The following is a 21,923-nucleotide window of genomic DNA, read 5'->3' on the forward strand; positions in this document are numbered from 1 at the left end:
TCGTTCATTGTTACATGCCTTCTGCAAAGCATGAATGTTGTAGTTCAGCTGTACTTGGTCAGCGAAACCGTGATGACCACGTGAGGGGTGCAGCATTATATTTGTGCTGCCGATGGTAAAAAACGGAAGGTCAGGGATTAACGTCCCGTCGACGACGTCACTACAGAATGAGCTGACGGCTGAGACGAAGGCGATGAAATCGCACCCCACCACACAGCGTACTCCCCTCGAAAAGCAGACAGTATTGCAAGGCTTAAAATACACTTTCGACGGATGAAATAGCTGGCGAGGAAACAACAATAGATCCGCTAGTCATTTTTGTAAAGCACTCATTTCTGGAACTGCATCGATAATTTAAGAATGTGATTAAAAATATCTTAATTCAATTGTTGAGAAAATATTTCTCTGTAGCAAGCACTTCATCTTCGCCGTAGTCTCGTTAGTGACGTAAGTACGAAACAAAAGTGACTACAGGTTTTCGAATAGTATCCGTATAGCTGCCCAAGATCTAATAGTAAGTTCTTATTCCGTGTCCTCTATCGGTGTACTGGTACATTACTTCTGTCTTGTCATGTGGATATATTTCAAGCTCTCGTGCGTGAAAAGATATAGCTTCTTCACAAGCTGTCTGACGAGACAGAATTCGGGCAGCACATCTTAATCCTGGCATTTTAATGGGATGCGACGGCAAAGAGCGTGAAATGCGACTTGCCCAGTGCAAATGGTCCTTGGAATGAGGAGGTAGCGCCATTACAAGAACAGCAGGCACACGATGAAGCGCGGCAGAGTCTAAACTTGCACGCTGGGTCTCACCTGATGCCAATCGAAGATATTGATAACGTGAATAATAGTTGCAGTGTTCTTCGCCCTAACTATTCCAGGTAAACCTCCGTAATTCGCTGTCTGAGAAAGATAGCTGTAATCTTGCAGCGGTCTTCTCCATGCGGTAGCGAAAAGTGTAACTTGTGGCGTCAGCGTCTCCTTAGAGTTGACACGGCTCAGTGGTGATGGTTGTTCCAGTCGGGACAACGCCACCCTGTAACTAGCAGAAAAACACACATTCCTCGCGTGGTTTGCTCATATTTCAGATACCGTCTTTCGTGATTAATGTCAATACTTCGATAGAGCAGCGCTTCTTCACTGATAAACGCGGCAATTGCACCACTCGATGACGCGATGGCTCCCTCGATCTGAAATGACCATCAGTTTTCTTTTGTTGTGAGTCCGCGACAGACTTTCAGCTTGCGCGAACTGGCTAACTGTAGTTCTTCTTTTTATTATGCCCGGTTAGATAATGGATGTTGAATATTAACAATACAAAGTATTGAATCTTCAGTTAATCACTCAAGTTGTAGCCACATTATGGAATTGCGAGGATGTTAAGTTAATAAATTGTTATTCCGTCGGCAAAACGTCGCTACGACGTGTGTTCAATAACTAAAAAATGGTTCAAATGGCTCGGAGCACTATGGGACGTAACTTCTGAGATAATCAGTCCCCGAGAACTTAGAACTACTTAAACCTAACTAACCTAAGGACATCACTCACATCCATGCCCGAGGCAGGATTCGAATCTGCGACCGTAGCGGTCGGGCGGTTCCAGAACGTAAAGCCTAGAACCGGTCTGCCACCCCGGTCGGCACTCAATAACTACACAACGTAATTCCAGAGATAACATATACTTAAGCAATATTCAAAATGCATCGTAATCTTGTGACAAATCGATAACTGTTCACTGTTAAATAACCATGAATTCACTTTTCACTTCACAATATTCTAATAGTCAATTAATTGTCACTAACACACATGATAATGTGTATTCACGACACGAAGAATTAAAATCTGAATCAAAATTTATTGTTCCTTGTAATTAATTGTCCCTACGCTGAGCACTCAGGGAACTGCTTCCGTTTACATCAGTAATCCTGTCGTTGACGACAACTTCTGACAACATTCTAAGTTCTGTTTGTCTGTTACCTACTCGAGACTAATAATTGTTTTTCTGTCGGCGATCTTTCTTTTTCAATGTCCTTGAATGTTACTACTTATTCAGTATCACGAAGGCTAAGTTCCATCACAAATCTCACACGATTTAATTTCGTAGTGAACCTCCGCATCCCGTTACCTTCCTTACGGTAAAGGTGACTTTGCTTTAGGATGACCTCTGAATAATACTTCAGTCTATATAGCAAAAGCCCGCATCTCGTGGTCGTGCGGTAGCGTTCTCGCTTCCCGCGCCCGGGTTCGATTCCCGGTGGGGTCAGAGATTTTCTCTGCCTCGTGATGGCTGGGTGTTGAGTGTTGTCCTTAGGTTAGTTAGCTTTAAGTAGTTCTAAGTTCTAGGGGACTGATGACCATAGATGTTAAGTCCCACAGTGCTCAGAGCCATTTGAACCATTTATATAGAAAAACTTTCAAACTTCCGATTAGCCTAAAACAATTTGGTAGCACTTATATGCATCTTACTATCGCAATAGTACTAGATAGCGACTACACAGCTACTGAAGCTAACATTTCCATGCCCGAGTTACATAGTAGTCACATCGAACTTCCTTTTTGATGTGGCTACAACTCTCTTCTGTGGTAAATTTTATCTTTGGCCAATTTACCATCTGGGCTTCAAACTTCGTTATTAATTATTTTACAATTCTTCCTTTTATGTTTTTGTTGCGTATCCTATCACATTCTTTCATTCGGTCTCTATTTCATGATAAATATTATTATTAACGTGACATTCCTGTTGATCAAATTATCACAAGTGTAAATTTTGTCGTCAGTAGCTGCCGTCACTGTCAGGATGACTAATTTTCCTACTTCTTTTACCACAAAGGGTTGTTCATTAGGGTTGCTGTAATTGGGGTGTTACAAAAGGTAAACATCGGAAAGGTAGGAAGGAAGAGTAAAGTTCAAAGCACCGACGGCTGCTAACTAATTTTGCGACGTTTCTCCGGCTCACCATATCCTATGAAGATTTCTTTTTGACTGTCGACAGGACATTCTCTGGCATCAAGCAATTACCACATTCTGAGAACTTGACGGATAAATCGGAAGTATAAACAGACACCCCACAGATTTCTCTTTTCTAACTAGAGCACGTAGCTAAGGAAAGACACGGCTGTGTCTGTCCTGTTGACATTTAATTTATCGTTCGCATCACAGTAAAGTACGTTCCCAAGTCGGAATGCATTTCCTCCGTAACAGGAAATCGTTACCCGTTCTAGGCATGCACAATTGAGTTCTGGGAATCTGTGAACCGGTAGCATGCGTTATCTTCGTCCGAATGGAGCAGCGCCAAGCGTTCCCGTACAGGTGGTTCCAAGAAAAACGGAATCTTGGCCGGGAGAGTTCGGACTTCAAAGCGAAATATAAATTCCCCATGTCAGAACTGTCACATCTCTGAAGCCGGCAAATGAAACGGCGAAACTGCTAAACACAGGAAACACAAGTATTTACAGAGTATTTAAACTGAAATCCTGGACACCTTCCAGTTCCACCGCTGCACTTGTAAGAGCTGCACAACTTATTTTAGTTTTCTCTTTAAAAGCAGTGACAAAAAACGTAAATCATTCGTCAGTAGCGCCGCACAACACGTGGCAATCATTTATGTAAATTAACAACTTCTTACTCAAGTATCCATATGTGTTTTCAATCAGCAAGTGGAAGAAAATTTTAACGCTCATAAAAGATGGGGCTGGAAATTACACTATCGGAAAGATGAGAATATTACTGACAAACAGAACACTGTCAGTACGGAGTATGTTTTGAATGGGTTCTGACATGACCAAACACAATTTTCTACATTTTTCCGCCTACACAAGTTCCGCTGATGTTTCGTCATTATCAGAGGCACCACAAACTAATGCAAAGGCATCTGTGAGAAAGGTGCAACGACGATGACGCTGCTGACGTTATCCCTGCTTGAAGGGGCGTACGCTGACGTCACTGCTCCAATTCAAGGTTTACCGCTCGCTTAGTGTAGTGTGTCACGCAGGCGCGGGCACGGGGTTCGGTTCTGTGGGGAGGGGGGAGGAGGGAGGAGGGCAGGGGTCGTACTTTGTTATTGTCTCCTACCCCAAATATGACTTGCCGTCACACCTAGTATTACTGAGCTTTAGACAACTAAGATTTCAATGATAAGTTATAACGATAAATTATATAAAATGTTTTAATATAAAAATAATAATAATTTGTTCACATCATCAGTGCTAAGTACACCGCTTTAATCACTTTCAGCTGGCTTGTAGATTACCTAAAGGATGTTATCCTCTAGTAGTAGTACAACGCATTGGCCAGCCAATTTCCAGGAAAAACGTTTCATAGTTCTACCCACACTTAATATGCTAGTTTAATCAATGCCTGAGATTATGTAAAAATAGGTTATTGGCAGCACGCTTTATTTTTAATCTGCTGATCCAGGTTCAATCGCAGCTTTTGCCAATCTTTTTTTGTTCAGTAATAATTAGAATGATTTTTACATAAAATAACCAAAACTTATCTTACATGAAATCATAAATGATTTTACTTTATATGTGACGCAATTGTTTGTTTGACCTAATGAAATGAGTTGCGATTAATATTGTATTTTAAAATAGTTAAGTAATAGTAACTCCAAGTTCTTGTACAAAAAATGTTATATAGTTTTAATATAAAGAAGATTACTTTTATTCTCCCACATGATTCGTGATAAATGCAATAACAGTTTCATTTAATTATTTTAAAATACAATATTGATTTTAATTCGATTCATTAGGTCTAACAAACAGTTATGTCACATACAGTTCTGGTTATTTTATTTAAATATCCTTATTATTATTACTAAAGAAAAAAAAGATTTGCGGAAGGTGGGATTGAACCCAGATCAGCAGATTAAAAATCAAGCATGAGCTACTTTTACATGAGTTCAGGCGTTCAGCGAACTAGTATATAATGTGTGGGTAAATGAAACTTTTTTCTGAGAATTGGCTGCCCGATGTCTTTCACTGCAAGCTACACGATAACATCCTTTAAGTAAACTACATACAAGCCAACCAAGCCTCATTACAATCTGAATTTCCCAATTCGTGCCCTCCCGTTGTGAGGGACGTATATAATTAGAAATGTATACGCACAAGAAGTTGGGAAATATTTGTGTTATGTAATCATTTAACAACGTTAATAGCGCAGACTTTCACAACTCTATCATCATCTTAATTTAGACAGTATACAATAGAAGTGGTGAACACCAGTCTGCAGATTACGAGTATGTGATCGGTAAACAGGGGGAAAAACTGTATCTTTTAGTTATTTTCTCCTAAGTTCCTTTTATTTTTTCCATAGTCTTCCCCCTGCCGCCTCGCCTTGCACAACTTCCTGTGGTTTCCACCAGTGAACTGACGAACCGCGTCAGATCTGTTGTTGACCGTAGGTATGGCTAACCAGTGAATGTGCGTCTTTTTTTTTTTTGCTGTAATGTTTTCAGCAGTTCTAGCTAGTCCGGCTACAAGCCAATCCAGTTTTCAGAAGTTAGTATACTGCTCGAAAGTTAGAAATATTTGGAATCTAAGATATGTAAAAATATAAATACCGTTAATAAAATATTGTTTGGGGGAGGGTCATGAACCCACTATCATTTTCCCGCCTCTTTCTTTCGCGCTTGAGTGTGTGTAAGTCTTCTCAAACAGGAATAACGTCCGAACCACTTGGCTTGGGAGAGAGTGTCATCACCACCACTGCTTTCTTAGGCGTATCCACACACCGATTAACAGTTCATATGTCTTGCACCTGACAAACTGCATTGCATTGCAGATGACGAGACAGATACATAAAGATTATTTATTTATTATTTATTATTATTTGCAAAAATAAATGGAGTCCACTGATGACAGTTAAACATCGGTGAAACATGCGAGGTCACTGTGAGATATCGTTACAGTATCAGCGCTGTTGTTCATTGGCTCGTTTGCTTTCAGTTTGACAACTACTGATTATAATTAGGCACTGATGGCAAAGTGAGTGTCTGGAAGCGAAGGACGATGAGACCGATGCACTTTCAGACAGCCAATCGACCTCTGAATCAGGTATAAATGGAAGGCCTCTGAAAGAAAAGACTCCTCTTTATCTCGAATGTCCACCAACCTTCTGTTGTTATGAGGTGTCCATAGCGCTGCACCGTAATTTAACTCTACTATGGTGTTGCATCTTGCACGTACACTTAAGATGTTCGGGTCAAAAAAGACCCGTTTTCTTCTATTTCCTGTAAGTATATTTTTACACATTTGTGCACTTAAATCGTAAATATAGTTGTAATTTAGATAGTTAAATGCATTAACCATTCAAACCGCATAATATAATAGTAAAACAATACAATAACCTAATATTATAATTATGCATAACTTTAATGCCTAATTTTTGCTAACAGTTTTTACACCTGTATGTAAGATGTTTCTTGTATGTGAATTTTTTACACGTATCACATTCCACTGAACTTTTGTTCACAGTTTTTAACTGATGACATCTGGTTCCCTTTTTGTTCCTAGCATCAGTTTCTTCCGATTTGGAGGGTGCGTATTCAAACTATGCTGTTCTCTTTACAGCTTCTCTTAGGGCCTTTCCTCTTGGAAGATTTCTCTCTTCATACCCCCTTAATTAGTTGCCCACCAAGAGTTTCTAGGAATAGATTTCTTCGCTGTAGGGTGCTTCCTATTGTAAGTTAGTTGCCTTGTACAGCACGTAAGAGTAATAGGCATATATGTCGATAATATCTGAGAATACAACAATAGGCCACCTGGTTGTGTTCCTCTTTACTGTACAATTGACAACAACCTTGTCTCGTGTGTCCACAGCTCCTTTCGTAGCGTTATTACCTAAAATTTCTCTTGGTGCCGTCACTGACTCTTGAATCGTGGTGTTGAGTGCTTTCCACAATAATACATTTGTTTTTATTTGGTATGTGTTCTTTGTAAAATCAAATGTTGGTGTGTAACTACGAATCCCCCTGGTCTGCAATAGTTTTGCTGGGATGGAAGGCTTGTTTTCTCGCACAGTTCCAACCATTGTGGTATTCCTCTTCTTCAGAATTTTTACAAGCTCGCAGCATGCGAAAAAGTTGTCGCAGGTGATGTTATGACCTTTCAGTTGCAGCCATTACACCTTAGTTCTTTTAAGGGGCACTACCTGGCCATTTCCCACCCAGTATATGGCTGAATATTCCACACATAACTTGATTCATTGTCACAAAGTACCTTACCCTAAACTTCATGCCTACTTTGCCGGTTTCCTAGGTATATACAGTCGGAAAGGGCAGTTTCCCATACATCTACATCTACATGACTACTCTGCAATTCACATTTAAGTGCTTGGCAGAGGGTTCATCGAACCACAATCATACTATCTCTCTACTATTCCACTCCCGAACAGCGAGCGGGAAAAACGAACACCTAAACCTTTCTGTTCGAGCTCTGATTTCTCTTATTTTATTTTGATGATCATTCCTACCTATGTAGGTTGGGCTCAACAAAATATTTTCGCATTCGGAAGAGAAAGTTGGTGACTGAAATTTCGTAAAAAGGTCTCGCCGCGACGAAAAACGTCTATGCTGTAATGACTTCCATCCCAACTCGTGTATCATATCTGCCACACTCTCTCCCCTATAACGCGATAATACAAAACTAGCTGCCCTTCTTTGCACCCTCTCGATGTCCTCCGTCAATCCCACCTGGTAAGGATCCCACACTGCGCAGCAATATTCTAACAGAGGACGAACGAGTGTAGTGTAAGCTGTCTCTTTAGTGGACTTGTTGCATCTTCTAAGTGTCCTGCCAATGAAACGCAACCTTTGGCTCGCCTTCCCGACAATATTACCTATGTGGTCCTTCCAACTGAAGTTGTTTGTAATTTTAACACCCAGGTACTTAGTTGAATTGACAGCCTTGAGAATTGTACTATTTATCGAGTAATCGAATTCCAACGGATTTCTTTTGGAACTCATGTGGATCATCTCACACTTTTCGTTATTTAGCGTCAACTGCCACCTGACACACCATACAGCAATCTTTTCTAAATCGCTTTGCAGCTGATACTGGTCTTCGGATGACCTTACTAGACGGTAAATTACAGCATCATCTGCGAACAACCTAAGAGAACTGCTCAGATTGTCACCCAGGTCATTTATATAGATCAGGAACAGTAGAGGTCCCAGGACGCTTCCCTGGGGAACACCTGATATCACTTCAGTTTTACTCGATGATTTGCCGTCTATTACTACGAACTGCGACCTTCCTGACAGGAAATCACGAATCCAGTCGCACAACTGAGACGATACCCCATAGCTCCGCAGCTTGATTAGAAGTCGCTTGTGAGGAACGGTGTCAAAAACTTTCCGGAAATCTAGAAATACGGAATCAACTTGAGATCCCCTGTCGATAGCGGCCATTACTTCGTGCGAATACAAGTTGTTCGTCTATTGTGCCAAAAATATTGTGATTGTATAATTTATGTAGTATCTCTACCCATTTCTTCCACAAATTCCTTACAGGTGCAAACTTGCCTTGTTCACGTATTTCTAGTCTTGTCTCACGGCCATCAACTCGAATAACCCTGGATATCTTTTTGAAAGTTTCTAGTGACATAGCTCTGAAAAGTGGACATCTGTATTCATCTCGTAAGCTTTTAGTAGACTCACTATGCTATGTAAGCATCCAATTTTCCCCCTTATCTCCATATAAACGCATTCCTTCAACATTAGAACGGGTGAGTATAATGTTTGCAGCTGATGGAGGAAGGAACAATTTGATAGCTGAGTATTCATTTGCAATGTGAGAATTGGAATATTTTGTTGGTCCTGGAATCAGATGAACTATTTTACATGCTGCATGCCATCCCAGTTGAGATAGACGTTCTCAGCTGAGGTAGGGGTTCTATCTTGCATTCAACTGATTTATCCTCTGACATCGTAAGTGCAGAGCTTACCGTTTGCTGTTTCTGGCATTTCTTCTGCGCGTTCTGATGAAGAAATGCGTTCCGAAACGTGATCTTCACCCTCCGAAACTACTTCATCCCTCCCAGATATGTTCATCAGTATGTTTGCTGTTTCATTATCTTGCAAAGAGGCCATTCTCTTGAGAGAAAGTAACCATTACAAAATATATGAATTGTTGTTGTTGTTGTGGTCTTCAGTCCTGAGACTGGTTTGATGCAGCTCTCCATGCTACTCTATCCTGTGCAAGCTTCTTCATCTCCCAGTACCTACTGCAACCTACATCCTTCTGAATCTGCTTAGTGTACTCATCTCTCGGTCTCCCTCTACGATTTTTACCCTCCACACTGCCCTCCAATGCTAAATTTGTGATCCCTTGATGCCTCAAAACATGTCCTACCAACCGATCCCTTCTTCTAGTCAAGTTGTGCCACAAACTTCTCTTCTCCCCAATCCTATTCAATACCTCCTCATTAGTTACGTGATCTATCCACCTTATCTTCAGTATTCTTCTGTAGCACCACATTTCGAAAGCTTCTATTCTCTTCTTGTCCAAACTAGTTATCGTCCATGTTTCACTTCCATACATAGCTACACTCCAAACAAATACTTTCAGAAACGACTTCCTGATACGTAAATCTATATTCGATGTTAACAAACTTCTCTTCTTCAGAAACGCTTTCCTTGCCATTGCCAGTCTACATTTTATATCCTCTCTACTTCGACCATCATCAGTTATTTTACTTCCTAAATAGCAAAACTCCTTTACTACTTTAAGTGTCTCATTTCCCAATCTAATTCCCTCAGCATCACCCGATTTAATTGGACTACATTCCATTATCCTCGTTTTGCTTTTGTTGATGTTCATCTTATATCCTCCTTTCAAGACACTGTCCATTCCGTTCAACTGCTCTTCCAAGTCCTTTGCCGTCTCTGACAGAATTACAATGTCATCGGCGAACCTCAAAGTTTTTGCTTCGTCTCCATGAATTTTAATACCTACTCCAAATTTTTCTTTTGTTTCCTTTACTGCTTGCTCAATATACAGATTGAATAACATCGGGGAGAGGCTACAACCCTGTCTCACTCCTTTCCCAACCACTGCTTCCCTTTCATGCCCCTCGACTCTTATTACTGCCATCTGGTTTCTGTACAAATTATAAATAGCCTTTCGCTCCCTGTATTTCACCCCTGCCACCTTTAGAATTTGAAAAAGAGTATTCCAGTCAACATTGTCAAAAGCTTTATCTAAGTCTACAAATGCTAGAAACGTAGGTTTGCCTTTTCTTAATCTTTCTTCTAAGATAAGTCGTAAGGTCAGTATTGCCTCACGTGTTCCAACATTTCGACGGAATCCAAACTGATCCTCCCCGAGGTCCGCATCTATCAGTTTTTCCATTCGTCTGTAAAGAATTCGCGTTAGTATTTTGCAGCTGTGACTTATTAAACTGATAGTTCGGTAATTTTCACATCTGTCAGCACCAGCTTTCTTTGGGATTGGAATTATTATATTCTTCTTGAAGTCTGAGGGTATTTCGCCTGTCTCATACATCTTGCTCACCAGCTGGTAGAGTTTTGTCATGACTGGCTCTCCCAAGGCCGTCAGTAGTTCTAATGGAATGTTGTCTACTCCGGGGGCCTTGTTCCGACTCAGGTCTTTCAGTGCTCTGTCAAACTCTTCACGCAATATCGTATCACCCATTTCGTCTTCATCTACATCCTCTTCCATTTCCATAATATTGTCCTCAAGTACATCACCCTTGTATAAACCTTCTATATACTCCTTCCACCTTTCTGCCTTCCCTTCTTTGCTTAGAACTGGGTTGCCATCTGAGCTCTTGATATTCATACACGTGGTTCTCTTCTCTCCAAAGGTCTCTTTAATTTTCCTGTAGGCAGTATCTATCTTACCCCTAGTGAGATAAGTCTCTACATCCTTACATTTATCCTCTAGCCATCCCTGTTTAGCCATTTTGCACTTCCTCTCGATCTCATTTTTGAGACGTTTGTATTCCTTTTTGCGTGCTTCATTTACTGCATTGTTATATTTTCTCCTTTCATCAATTAAATTCAATATTTCTTCTGTTACCCAAGGATTTCTAGCAGCCCTCGTCTTTTTACCTACTTTATCCTCTGCTGCCTTCACTACTCCATCCCTCAGAGCTACCCATTCTTCTTCTACTGTATTTCTTTCCCCTATTCCTGTCAATTGTTCCCTTATGCTCTCCCTGAAACTCTGTACAACCTCTGGTTCTTTCAGTTTATCCAGGTCCCATCTCCTTAATTTCCCACATTTTTGCAGTTTCTTCAGTTTTAATCTACAGGTCATAACCAATAGATTGTGGTCAGAGTCCACATCTGCCCCTGGAAATGTCTTACAATTTAAAACCTGGTTTCTAAATCTCTGTCTTACCATTATATAATCTATCTGATACCTTTTAGTATCTCCAGGGTTCTTCCACGTATACAACCTTCTTTCATGATTCTTAAACCAAGTGTTACCTATGACTAAGTTGTACTCTGTACAAAATTCTACTAGGCGGCTTCCTCTTTCATTTCTTAGCCCCAATCCATATTCACCTACTATGTTTCCTTCTCTCCCTTTTCCTACTGCCGAATTCCAGTCACCCATTACTATTAAATTTTCGTCTCCCTTCACTATCTGAATAATTTCTTTTATTTCATCGTACATTTCTTCAATTTCTTCGTCATCTGCAGAGCTAGTTGGCATATAAACTTGTACTACTGTAGTAGGTGTGGGCTTCGTATCTATCTTGGCCACAATAATGCGTTCACTATGCTGTTTGTAGTAGCTTACCCGCATTCCTATTTTCCTATTCATTATTAAACCTACTCCTGCATTACCCCTATTTGATTTTGTGTTTATAACCCTGTAATCACCTGACCAGAAGTCTTGTTCCTCCTGCCACCGAACTTCACTAATTCCCACTATATCTAACTTTAACCTATTCATTTCCCTTTTTAAATTTTCTAACCTACCTGCCCGATTAAGGGATCTGACATTCCACGCTCCGATCCGTAGAACGCCAGTTTTCTTTCTCCTGATAACGACATCCTCCTGAGTAGTCCCCGCCCGGAGATCCGAATGGGGGACTATTTTACCTCCGGAATATTTTACCCAAGAGGATGCCATCATCATTTAATCATACAGTAAAGCTGCATGTCCTCGGGAAAAATTACGGCTGTAGTTTCCCCTTGCTTTCAGCCGTTCGCAGTACCAGCACAGCAAGGCCGTTTTGGTTAATGTTGCAAGGCCAGATCAGTCAATCATCCAGACTGTTGCCCCTGCAACTACTGAAAAGGCTGCTGCCCCTCTTCAGGAACCACACGTTTGTCTGGCCTCTCAACAGATACCCCTCCGTTGTGGTTGCACCTACGGTACGGCCATCTGTATCGCTGAGGCACATCAATTATTATTTACAAACGTCTTTGCACTTAATTTCCATTTTTTAAAACTTCACACAAATTACTATGGCAGCAACGAATGCTAAATAAAAAAAAAGTGAAATGCTACGAAGGCAAACGCAGCAAAGAAAAAAAAGAAAATAGGTTGATAATAGCTGGAAAAATCACGAAGAGTGAAATTGCAACCAAGTTTTTTCGACTTCAAGCTCTGGTAATATCGAGGAAAAACAACAGTTGATTTCACAGCACGAGAAAAGCAGTAATAAACGCCAATGACAACGATGACGCTTTGTAAAGAGAAGCGAAATGCGCCTGATGTAACATATATGAATTGTAAAGGTAGAAACCTAGTGATCTGATTAGAAGTGAATAAATTTAAAAACTGATTTGGTTACAGGAAAAAGCAATGACTCGCACTGCCCCTTTTCTCCTTTCCACAGAAATAGCCACTCCATTGTACAAAACAACAATAACTTCACGTCTTTATACCCACCTTACAGCACCCACGCACGTTCCACTGTCGGCAAACTGACTACTGTCAGAATTTTCTGTAATAATGAAGGTTAAAATACAGGGCGATTCAAAAAGAATACCGCAACTTTAGGAATTTAAAACTCTGCAACGACAAAAGGCAGAGCTAAGCACTATCTGTTGACGAATTAATGGAGCTATAAAGTTTCATTTAGTTGTACATTTGTTCGCTTGAGGCGCTGTTGACTAGGCGTCAGCGTCAGTTGATGCTAAGATGGCGACCGCTCAACAGAAAGCTTTTTGTGTTATTGAGTACGGCAGAAGTGAATCGACGACAGTTGTTCAGCGTGCATCTCGAACGAAGTATGGTGTTAAACCTCCTGATAGGTGGTGTATTAGACGTTGGTATAAACAGTTTACAGAGAATGGGTGTTTGTGCAAAGGGAAAAGTTCTGGACGGCCGAGAAGGAGTGATGAAAATGTAGCACGCATCCAGCAAGCATTTGTTCGCAGCCCAGGAAAATAGACTCGCAGAGCTAGCAGAGAGCTGCAAATTCCACAATCAACTCTATGGAGAGTCCTACGAAAAAGGTTAGTTATGAAACCTTATCGTCTGAAATTGGTTCAAGCACTGTCTGCAGCTGATAAGATTAAAAGAATCGATTTCTGTGATTTTATCCTTGCTCAATTGGAAACAGATGAATCTTTCGTTTCAAAGGTTGTGTTTAGTGATGAAGCAACTTTCCGTCAACCGTCACAATGTCTGTATATGGGGCACTGAGAATCCGCGGGAAACAACTCAGTATGAATGTGACTCGCCTAAGGTGAACGTTTTCTGTGCCATTTCAGCCAGTAAAGTTTTTGGTCCCTTTTTCTTCGAAGGTGCTACTGTAACTGGACTACAGTATCTGGAGATGTTAGAGAATTGGCTGTTCCCTCAGCTCGAACAAGAAGCACAACAATTCATATTTCAGCAGGATGGAGCGCCACCACATTGGCACTTATCTGTCCGTAACTACCTGAACGTCAACTACCCGAGGCGATGGATCGGCCGCCAAGCAGCCCGTGACAGAGCACTTCATCACTGGCCTCCAAGAAGCCCTGATCTTACTCCCTGCGATTTTTCCTTATGGGGGTATGTTAAGGATATGGTGTTTCGGCCACCTCTCCCAGCCACCACTGATGATTTGAAACGAGAAATAACAGCAGCTATCCAAACTGTTACGCCTGATATGCTACAGAGAGTGTGGAACGAGTTGGAGTATCGGGTTGATATTGCTCGAGTGTCTGGAGGGGGCCATATTGAACATCTCTGAACTTGTTTTTGAGTGAAAAAAAACCTTTTTAAATACTCTGTGTAATGATGTATAACAGAAGGTTATATTATGTTTCTTTCATTAAATACACATTTTTAAAGTTGTGGTATTCTTTTTGAATCACCCTGTACATAGGATCTAAAAAGATCCGAACAGCTTGAGAAGTACTGTTCCCGTTGATGCCAAATCGAAGCTACAAAATAATTTTTATGTTAGCATATACTCTACGAAGGGGCAAACAAAGTAAATGAAAAGCAGACCTGAACACCTTGCGAGGTGTTACAGACTGTGCATCTTTGCTAAATAGAAAAAGCTGGTGTTTAGCTGTGACTTTGGTTGCCATTTTATTACACTGAAAAATGCGTTAAACATCTAACATTTCTGAAGGTTACGACATAACACGATAAACGTTTGCTAGGAGAACAGATTTCACATTTTAGGGCTTTTAAGACAGTTTTTAACTTTGTCAGTATTTAATGTTTTCACAATTTTTTTGTAATTACTTTATCATTATTTTATCGATTTAGGCAAACAATGAATCGCGTTTAACATACTGCTTTTGTAGCCATTCTCTTCTTCTCGTCAATATTCTTTGGCTTGTTGCGTTCTTAGGCTTGTTGTTGTTGTTGTTGGTGGTGGTGGTGTTGTGGTTCTCAGTCCCTAGACTGGTTTGATGCAGCCTTCCATGCTACTCTACACAGTGCAAGCATCTTCAGTTCCGAGTAACTGCTGCAACCTACATCTTTCTGAATCTGCTTACTATATTCATCTCTTTGTCTCCCTCAACGATTTTTACTCCCCACACTTCCCTCCATTACTTATTTGGTGGTCCCTGGACGTCTTAGAATGTATCCCGTCTTCCGATCCCTTCATTTAGTCAAGTTGTATCACAAAGTTCTTTTCTCCCCAATTATATTAAGTACCTCCTCATCAGTTACGTGATCTACCCATTGAATCTTCCGCATTCTTCTGTAGCAGCATATTTCAAAAGCCTCTACTCTCTTCTCGTCTAAACTGCTCATCGTCCACATTTAACTTCCATACATGGCTACACTCTAGATAAATACCTTCGGAAAATACTTCCTAACACTTAAATCTATGTTTGATGTTAGCAAATTTCTCATCTTCGGAAAGGCTTTTCTCGCCATAGCCAGTCTACATTTTACATCCTCTCTACTCCGGTCATCATCAGTTAATTTTCACAAAATGTCAACTTACATTCCTCCACTGTATGTGATTTATTTGTGTATTTCTGTGATAGGCTGTCGTTTGCCCATCTCTTAAGTGTACAATGTGTTGTTTTATGCCGGCCGCAGTCTGGAACCGCGTGTCCGCTACGGTCGCAGGTTCGAATCTTGTCTCGGGCATGGATGTGTGTGATGTCCTTAAGTTTAAGTAGTTTAAGTTCTTGGGGACTAATGACCACAGCAGTGGTCCCATAGTGCTCAGAGCCATTTGAACCATTTTGTTGTTTTATGTGCCTTTAAAATATTTTCTCACGATTATTTATTTTTTGTCAGGTGCCTCTGGATCTTTACTAGTGTGAGTGACAGAAGCATATAGATATGACGGTTCTGCTACTTCAGAATGCCCAAAATAAAACTAGACCAAAAAGTATTCTCGTAATTTCGTGCCAACGTAACTTACATAACTAGAAATCACTAGAAAACTTTCGGAAACAAATCCCAATATCAGAAAACATTGCTCAAGTACAAGATACCTGCAGTAGATTCCGTCAAAATCTTTGTGCACGAGAATTAAAAGTTTGTCGGGCCAGAAAAAATAATCAATAAGGGTCCGTATCTTTATTCTTACATATTTCCGGTCGCAGATGATCTAAAACTTTCAGACCAATCCACGCGTAACAGAGCTCTTGGTGATTTCCACGTAAAATGGTTTCGAGATACCTGGATCCTCAGATTTTTCCATTTCTCTCTCGCTGCCTAGTTCGGCCTGTCTAGATACGTGAACTTGCAGAACACGCGCCATTATGAACTAGAAAATTCTCATAAATACGACGAACAGTCGTAGTAGCATGTTAAGACTGGTGTATGGTGTTTCTCTTTCTTTGTCTCTGAGTCAAGTCCATTAAGCTGGAGCCTTTTTCTTGGGCATATGGCCACGGTGGTATCATAACTAGTGGGTAGCCACAATAAAAAGAAATACCGAGGGATTATCAGGAAGCTATCGGAAGCAAGTCCGAGCACCAAAAAACATAAGAATCAACATGGGTTCCGCAAACAGAGATATTGTGAAATCAGTTCAGTTCGTTTTGTCCGTCCATGAGAAACAGAAGATCGTCGATACGGGCGCTCGGGCTGACGCCATGTTCCTTGACTTGCGGAAAACATTCTATACAGCTTTGTGACTGGATTTAGGAATTCCTAGCAGACCGAATTCAATACGTAGTTCATAAACGAAATAGTCGGACAGAGAAGTAACTTCGAGAGTATCCCAAATGAATGTTGTAAGTGCGTTAATGTTCACCAGAGACGAGAGCAAATGAAAAGATAAAGAAAATTCTCTTAAAAGAAACGTTTTGGTGCGAAGACAACAATCCAATTAACATCATTTCTCTACATGATCTCTCCCAACATTTATGCAATTGATCTGTCTCTTGTCTAGCTCCCCATTTTCGACCTGGAAGAAGCTATATGGTGTTGGGCATTCTTGCACAGCCTCCATAAAGCTGCAGCAGCTGAAAATAAAGATTTTGAATGCCGTGGAATGTTTTTTCAGTTGTATGAGGGCAACGTCCAAGTCACACCTTTTGAACGCTTCCCTCTATGTTTTGATTTTAGGTTTCAGTTCTCGCAGCCGCTGACACTGTATGACCTTTAGCATAGCAGTCCATCAGGTGCGGACCTTTCATATCCCTAAGCACACTTATCAACTTTCCTGCAGAAACTTGGCTTTGGAACTTATTTGCTTTGGGCGAAGGCTGATGTTTCTACACTATGCTCCGGCATTTACTCTTTGGTTCGCAGTGGTGGATCCACATACTGACAACTGTTAACCATGTAAGTGGTTAAGTCTTTCCTTCCAATTCAAAACGAATGACTGTTACTTCGAGATTTCCAAACCTTCCTGTTTGTGTTCCTCAGTCAGTTTATGTGGTACCCAACGAGCAAATATGTCGAGAAAGTTTCGCGATTAATGGATGATAGCAAATGCTGAATAACGCTCAATTTTGAACTCATGCATGAAATCCTTATTTCTGGCACGGCGATCGATGTCCACGTACGATCGCTCTACATCGCACTTTTAAAGAGATTTAACAACTCTTTAAATTTTTCGTTAAGTAAAACAGCAATTGCCTTACTGCAGTTGCATTCTGCGCACCATCTTCGCAGATTCAGTTCCTTTGAAATACAGGAAATCAATCGGGGAACAAGAACATGCTTTGAAATCACTACAAATAGAGCGAACGCACATGAAAATTTATGACGTTAAGGAATTCATTTTTTAGTGAGTGTTGTCAACGTATCGAATAATTTTTGCATTTTAACTTGCCATCGTCTAAATGATTTAGTGGATGAAGACTCGTCAGTGCTACCAGAGGAAATACGTCACAAACTGAAATACAGGGTAATACATCCAGGAATAGTTTTCTGCACAATGGAAATTTCACTGTGGGACAAAATTTTACGGAGCACTAAAGCTATGAATATGAAATAAAGATTAGTGGAATACTCACTTCTGCTGGCGAGGAAGATTTCGATGGCGACATTCTGCAGCAGGTACCGACGTGAGAAGATGGCTCGCACCTCCGAGAAGTACCACTTGCCATGGAGGTGGTCGCAGTACTTGAGCACCTGAAACACGAAAAGTAAGGGCCGACTCAAGTACACGTAGTCACTGTCACAGGCGTGCAACAAGTGCCTAAGTAAAAAAAAAAGTGGACTAGGAAGATTTATTTATGCGTAAATCATCATCCACTTGACATGGACTCCTGGGTGAAGTCAAAGTCACCATCTCTCCGCGAATCACGTTGTTCACCGGTTTGCGAGGGTTCTGCTTCTTTTTGTTAACTATTTAAGTGTGACGGGCAAACATATATACCATTGGTCTTAAACGCTGTTTATTATATTTTTTAATACAGACAATCCTTTTATTGGTATTAATATATTTAAATAGTGTCTCTGGTAAGTATGAATACCACAGTATGTTTTCACATCTGTAGACTTGAGATATCAGCAAACAAGTGAGTATTGGTATTAAATTTACCGATGGTCTTTAGGCACTCGTCTTCAGTGCTGACTTTGTATTCAGCTATAATTTATCGGATGTGGGTTTACTATTCTGACATCACCTGATATAAACGACGGCACGTTTGTAAATTACAAAATCGATACGGGAGTCGTGTGTAAGTATACATATCAAAAGAAGATTTGCATCACCTCGGTTTCGAGAGTTCCGGAACATGTACAGAAAATTGGAATAGAGATCAACATACACATCATTTCCGCCCTTTTTATTGCTCATGGAAACCACACAATGCCTGTTGTACCACCATGCAGCGAGACCTTCAGAGGTTGTGGTCCAGATTGCTGTACAAACCGGTACCTCTAATGCCCAGTAGCACGTCCTCTTGCATTGATGCATGCCAGTGTTCGTCGTCGCATACTATTCACAAATTCATCAAGGCACTGTTGGTCCAGATTGTCCCACTCCTCAACGGGGTTTCGGCGTAGATACGTGAGTGGTTGGTGGGTCACGTCATCCGTAAAAAGCGATTTTCAATCTATCCCTGGCATGTTCGATAGTGTTCATGTCCGGAGAACATGCTGGACACTAGTCGAGCAACGTCGTTATCCTGAAGGAAGTCATTCACAAGATGTGCATGATGGGGACGCGAATTGTCATAAATGAAGACGAATGCCTCGCCAATATGCTGCCGACATGGTTGCACTATTGGTCGGAGGAGGGAATTCACGTATCGGAGAGCCGTTACGGCGCCTTCCATGACCACCATTGGCGTAAGTCGGCCCCCATAATGTTCCCCAGAACAGCAGGGAACCTCTACCTTGCTGCATTCGCTGGACAGTGTGTTTACGGGTTGCCTCCAAACACGTCTCCGACGTCTGTCTGGTTGAAGGCATATGCGATACTCATCGGTGAAGAGAACGTGATGCCAATCCTGAGCATGTTGTTGGGCCCATCTGTACCGCGCTGCACGGTGTCGTGGTTGCAAAGATGGACCTCGCCATGGACATCGGGAGTGAGGCCGCGCGTCATACAGCCTACTGTGCACAGTTTGAGTCGTAATACGCCGTCCGGTGGCTGCACGAAAAGCTTTATTCAACATGGTGGCATTGCTGTCAGGGTTGCTCCTAGCCACAATCCGTAGGCAGCGGTCATCCACTGCAGTAGTAGCCCTTGGACGGCCTGAGTGAGGCATGTCATCGACAGTTAGTGTCTCTCTGTATCTCCTGCACGCCCGAACATCGCTTTGGTTCACTCCGAGACGCCTGGACAGTTCCCTTGTTAAGAGCCCTTCCTGGCACAAGGTAACAACGCGGACGCGATCGAGAAGCGGTATTCACCGTGCGGCATGATTGAACCACAGGCAACAAGAATCGTCCATCTCCTTCCTGGTGGAATGACTGGAACTGATCGGCTTTCGGACCCCCTACGTACAATAGGCGCTGCTCATGCATAGTTGTTTACATCTTTGTGCGGGTTTAGTGACATCTCTGAACAGTTAGAGGGACTGTGTGATGCAATATCCACAGTCAACGTCTGTCTTCAGGAGTTCTGGGAACCGGGGTGACACAAAACTTTTTTTTGACGTGTGTATATTTACAGCGAGATTTCTTCCGGGATTTAAACGGAAGCAAGTATATTGTCGTGAATTCAGTTCACAGTTACATCGAAATTTACTGATTATAAGCTGAGGAATACTGCTTCTAATAAAGAATGAACGTTGCAGATAATATTGTTTCACAAACTATTTCGTAAATGTTAGTTACTGAGCTAGTATAAATTATTTCCGCTAACAGTGCACATGCAAATGGGTACCGAAAACATGTAACACAGTTTATAACTTACGTGAATACAATATGCACATCATTTACTTATTTTTGGTTGCTTTTTATATTTGGGGGTGGATTATACCGACATTGGGGAATGTTTCTTTTAGATCTGTAAGAATGACGTCCGGGACGTGGCACGTTCCTATGGCAGGTGAAGTTCTGACTGATCGTGTAGCGTGAATGACGGGAAGAGGTGACTGAAGGGAACGCCGAAGATTCAGAATTTGGAGAGAATTCTGGTGCACATGATGTAGCTGCTGCCTATACAGTTTCAGTCACAGCTACAGTCTGACGGAAGTCTGGGTAACACAGAGTCAAGTGGACCAGTGTGTGGAGGGGAATGGGGGGGGGGGGGGGGGGGGGACGTCTGGTACAGCCTAAGCTGTTTGGATGTGCTTGAAGAAACATTTTTATAAAAGTAGTGGAACTGACTCTGATGCTGAAGTGGTCTAAAGTTGGTTGTTGAGCTCCAGTCCTTTGGGACTTTTGGGATAAATGATTCAAATGGTTCTGAGCACTATGGGACTTAACTTCTGAGGTCATCAGTCCCCTAGAACTTAGAACTACTTAAACATAACCAACCTAAAGACATCATACACATCCATGCCCGAGGCAGGATTCGAACCTGCGACCGCAGCAGCAGCGCGGTTCCGGAGTGAAGGGCCTAGAACCACTCGGCCATAGCGGCAGGTTACTTTTGCGATAAGTATTCCTCCTGAGAGCATACATTTTCTAACAAAAGTTGTGATTGCTAATTCCATCACATTTTTTCAAACTTATCAGTGAAACTACCATGAGTTATTTTGTGCTCCTGATTCACTAGTATGAACTTTTACCACACCATAACTGCTGGCAGACTTAAAAATATATAATAAATTGAGCAGTTTTAGCGATTGCTATTCCCGAAAAGGTACTTACTGATATGTATTTGACTGTTATACAGGCTGGGCTACTTTGAATCTTAAGGGGTTAATATCCTCTGTCTACTTTCCATTACATTGTCATCTCGGTCTCTCACTCTGTCTTGGATTCGTTCGAACAAAAAACATCCTTGGTCCATCTAGCATACGTTCGCCTGGCTACGTGTCTCTCCACCTCCATCTCATTTTCATTACAGTGTTAATTATGTCATCCACTCCAGCCTGTTCTGTTATTCATTTATAAGGGGGCGATAAAAAGTATTCATTAGTGGCTGGTGCTGCAGCGTATATGCATCGTACTGCCAATCAGATGCAGGTATATAAGCATTCGTACCTTTCCGACGTGCGTGCTGTAAAACGGGAAACGTGATCTACGGCGATGTTATTACGAAATCCGTCGAAACAGGACCAACGCGGTGTTATTCAAACGAATAGGAGAATGGAGAATGTGTATGGGGCAGGAAGTCTGTATAAAACCTCCCTTGTGGAATGTGGCAAGGGCGCTGACGCTTCACGATAACGCACGTCCCTTATCGCAAATGTCGTAACGATAGAAGTGGGAGCCGCACGAGCATGAGTCCTATTGTCCGATTTCTCCCCAGGCGATTATCACATCTTCGGTCCTTTAAAAAAGGCCTTCAGTGGTCCACGATTCCAGTCGGACGAGAGTGTGCAGCAAACTTCTAAACGCGGCCGGCCATGTATTTTGGAGTGGCCGAGCGGTTCTAGACGCTACAGTCTGGAACCGCGTCACCGGTACGGTCGCAGGTTCGCATCCTGCTTCGGGCATGGATGTGAGTGA

The 21,923-nt window shown here is 41.6% G+C and overlaps 1 protein-coding gene across 6 annotated transcripts in view; it reads right to left on the reverse strand.

The window, feature by feature from the left end:
* Positions 1-21,923, reverse strand: part of LOC126281932 (neurobeachin) — a 2,071,601-nt gene that overhangs the window by 159,050 nt on the left and 1,890,628 nt on the right. For all 6 annotated transcript variants that reach the window (XM_049981271.1, XM_049981272.1, XM_049981275.1 and 3 more), the window contains one exon: positions 17,864-17,981. In XM_049981271.1, coding sequence (XP_049837228.1) covers positions 17,864-17,981 — 118 coding nt within the window. The remainder of the gene's footprint in view (positions 1-17,863; positions 17,982-21,923) is intronic.

This window comes from Schistocerca gregaria, chromosome 7 (genome assembly GCF_023897955.1).
Source record: "Schistocerca gregaria isolate iqSchGreg1 chromosome 7, iqSchGreg1.2, whole genome shotgun sequence".
NCBI lineage: Eukaryota > Metazoa > Arthropoda > Insecta > Orthoptera > Acrididae > Schistocerca > Schistocerca gregaria.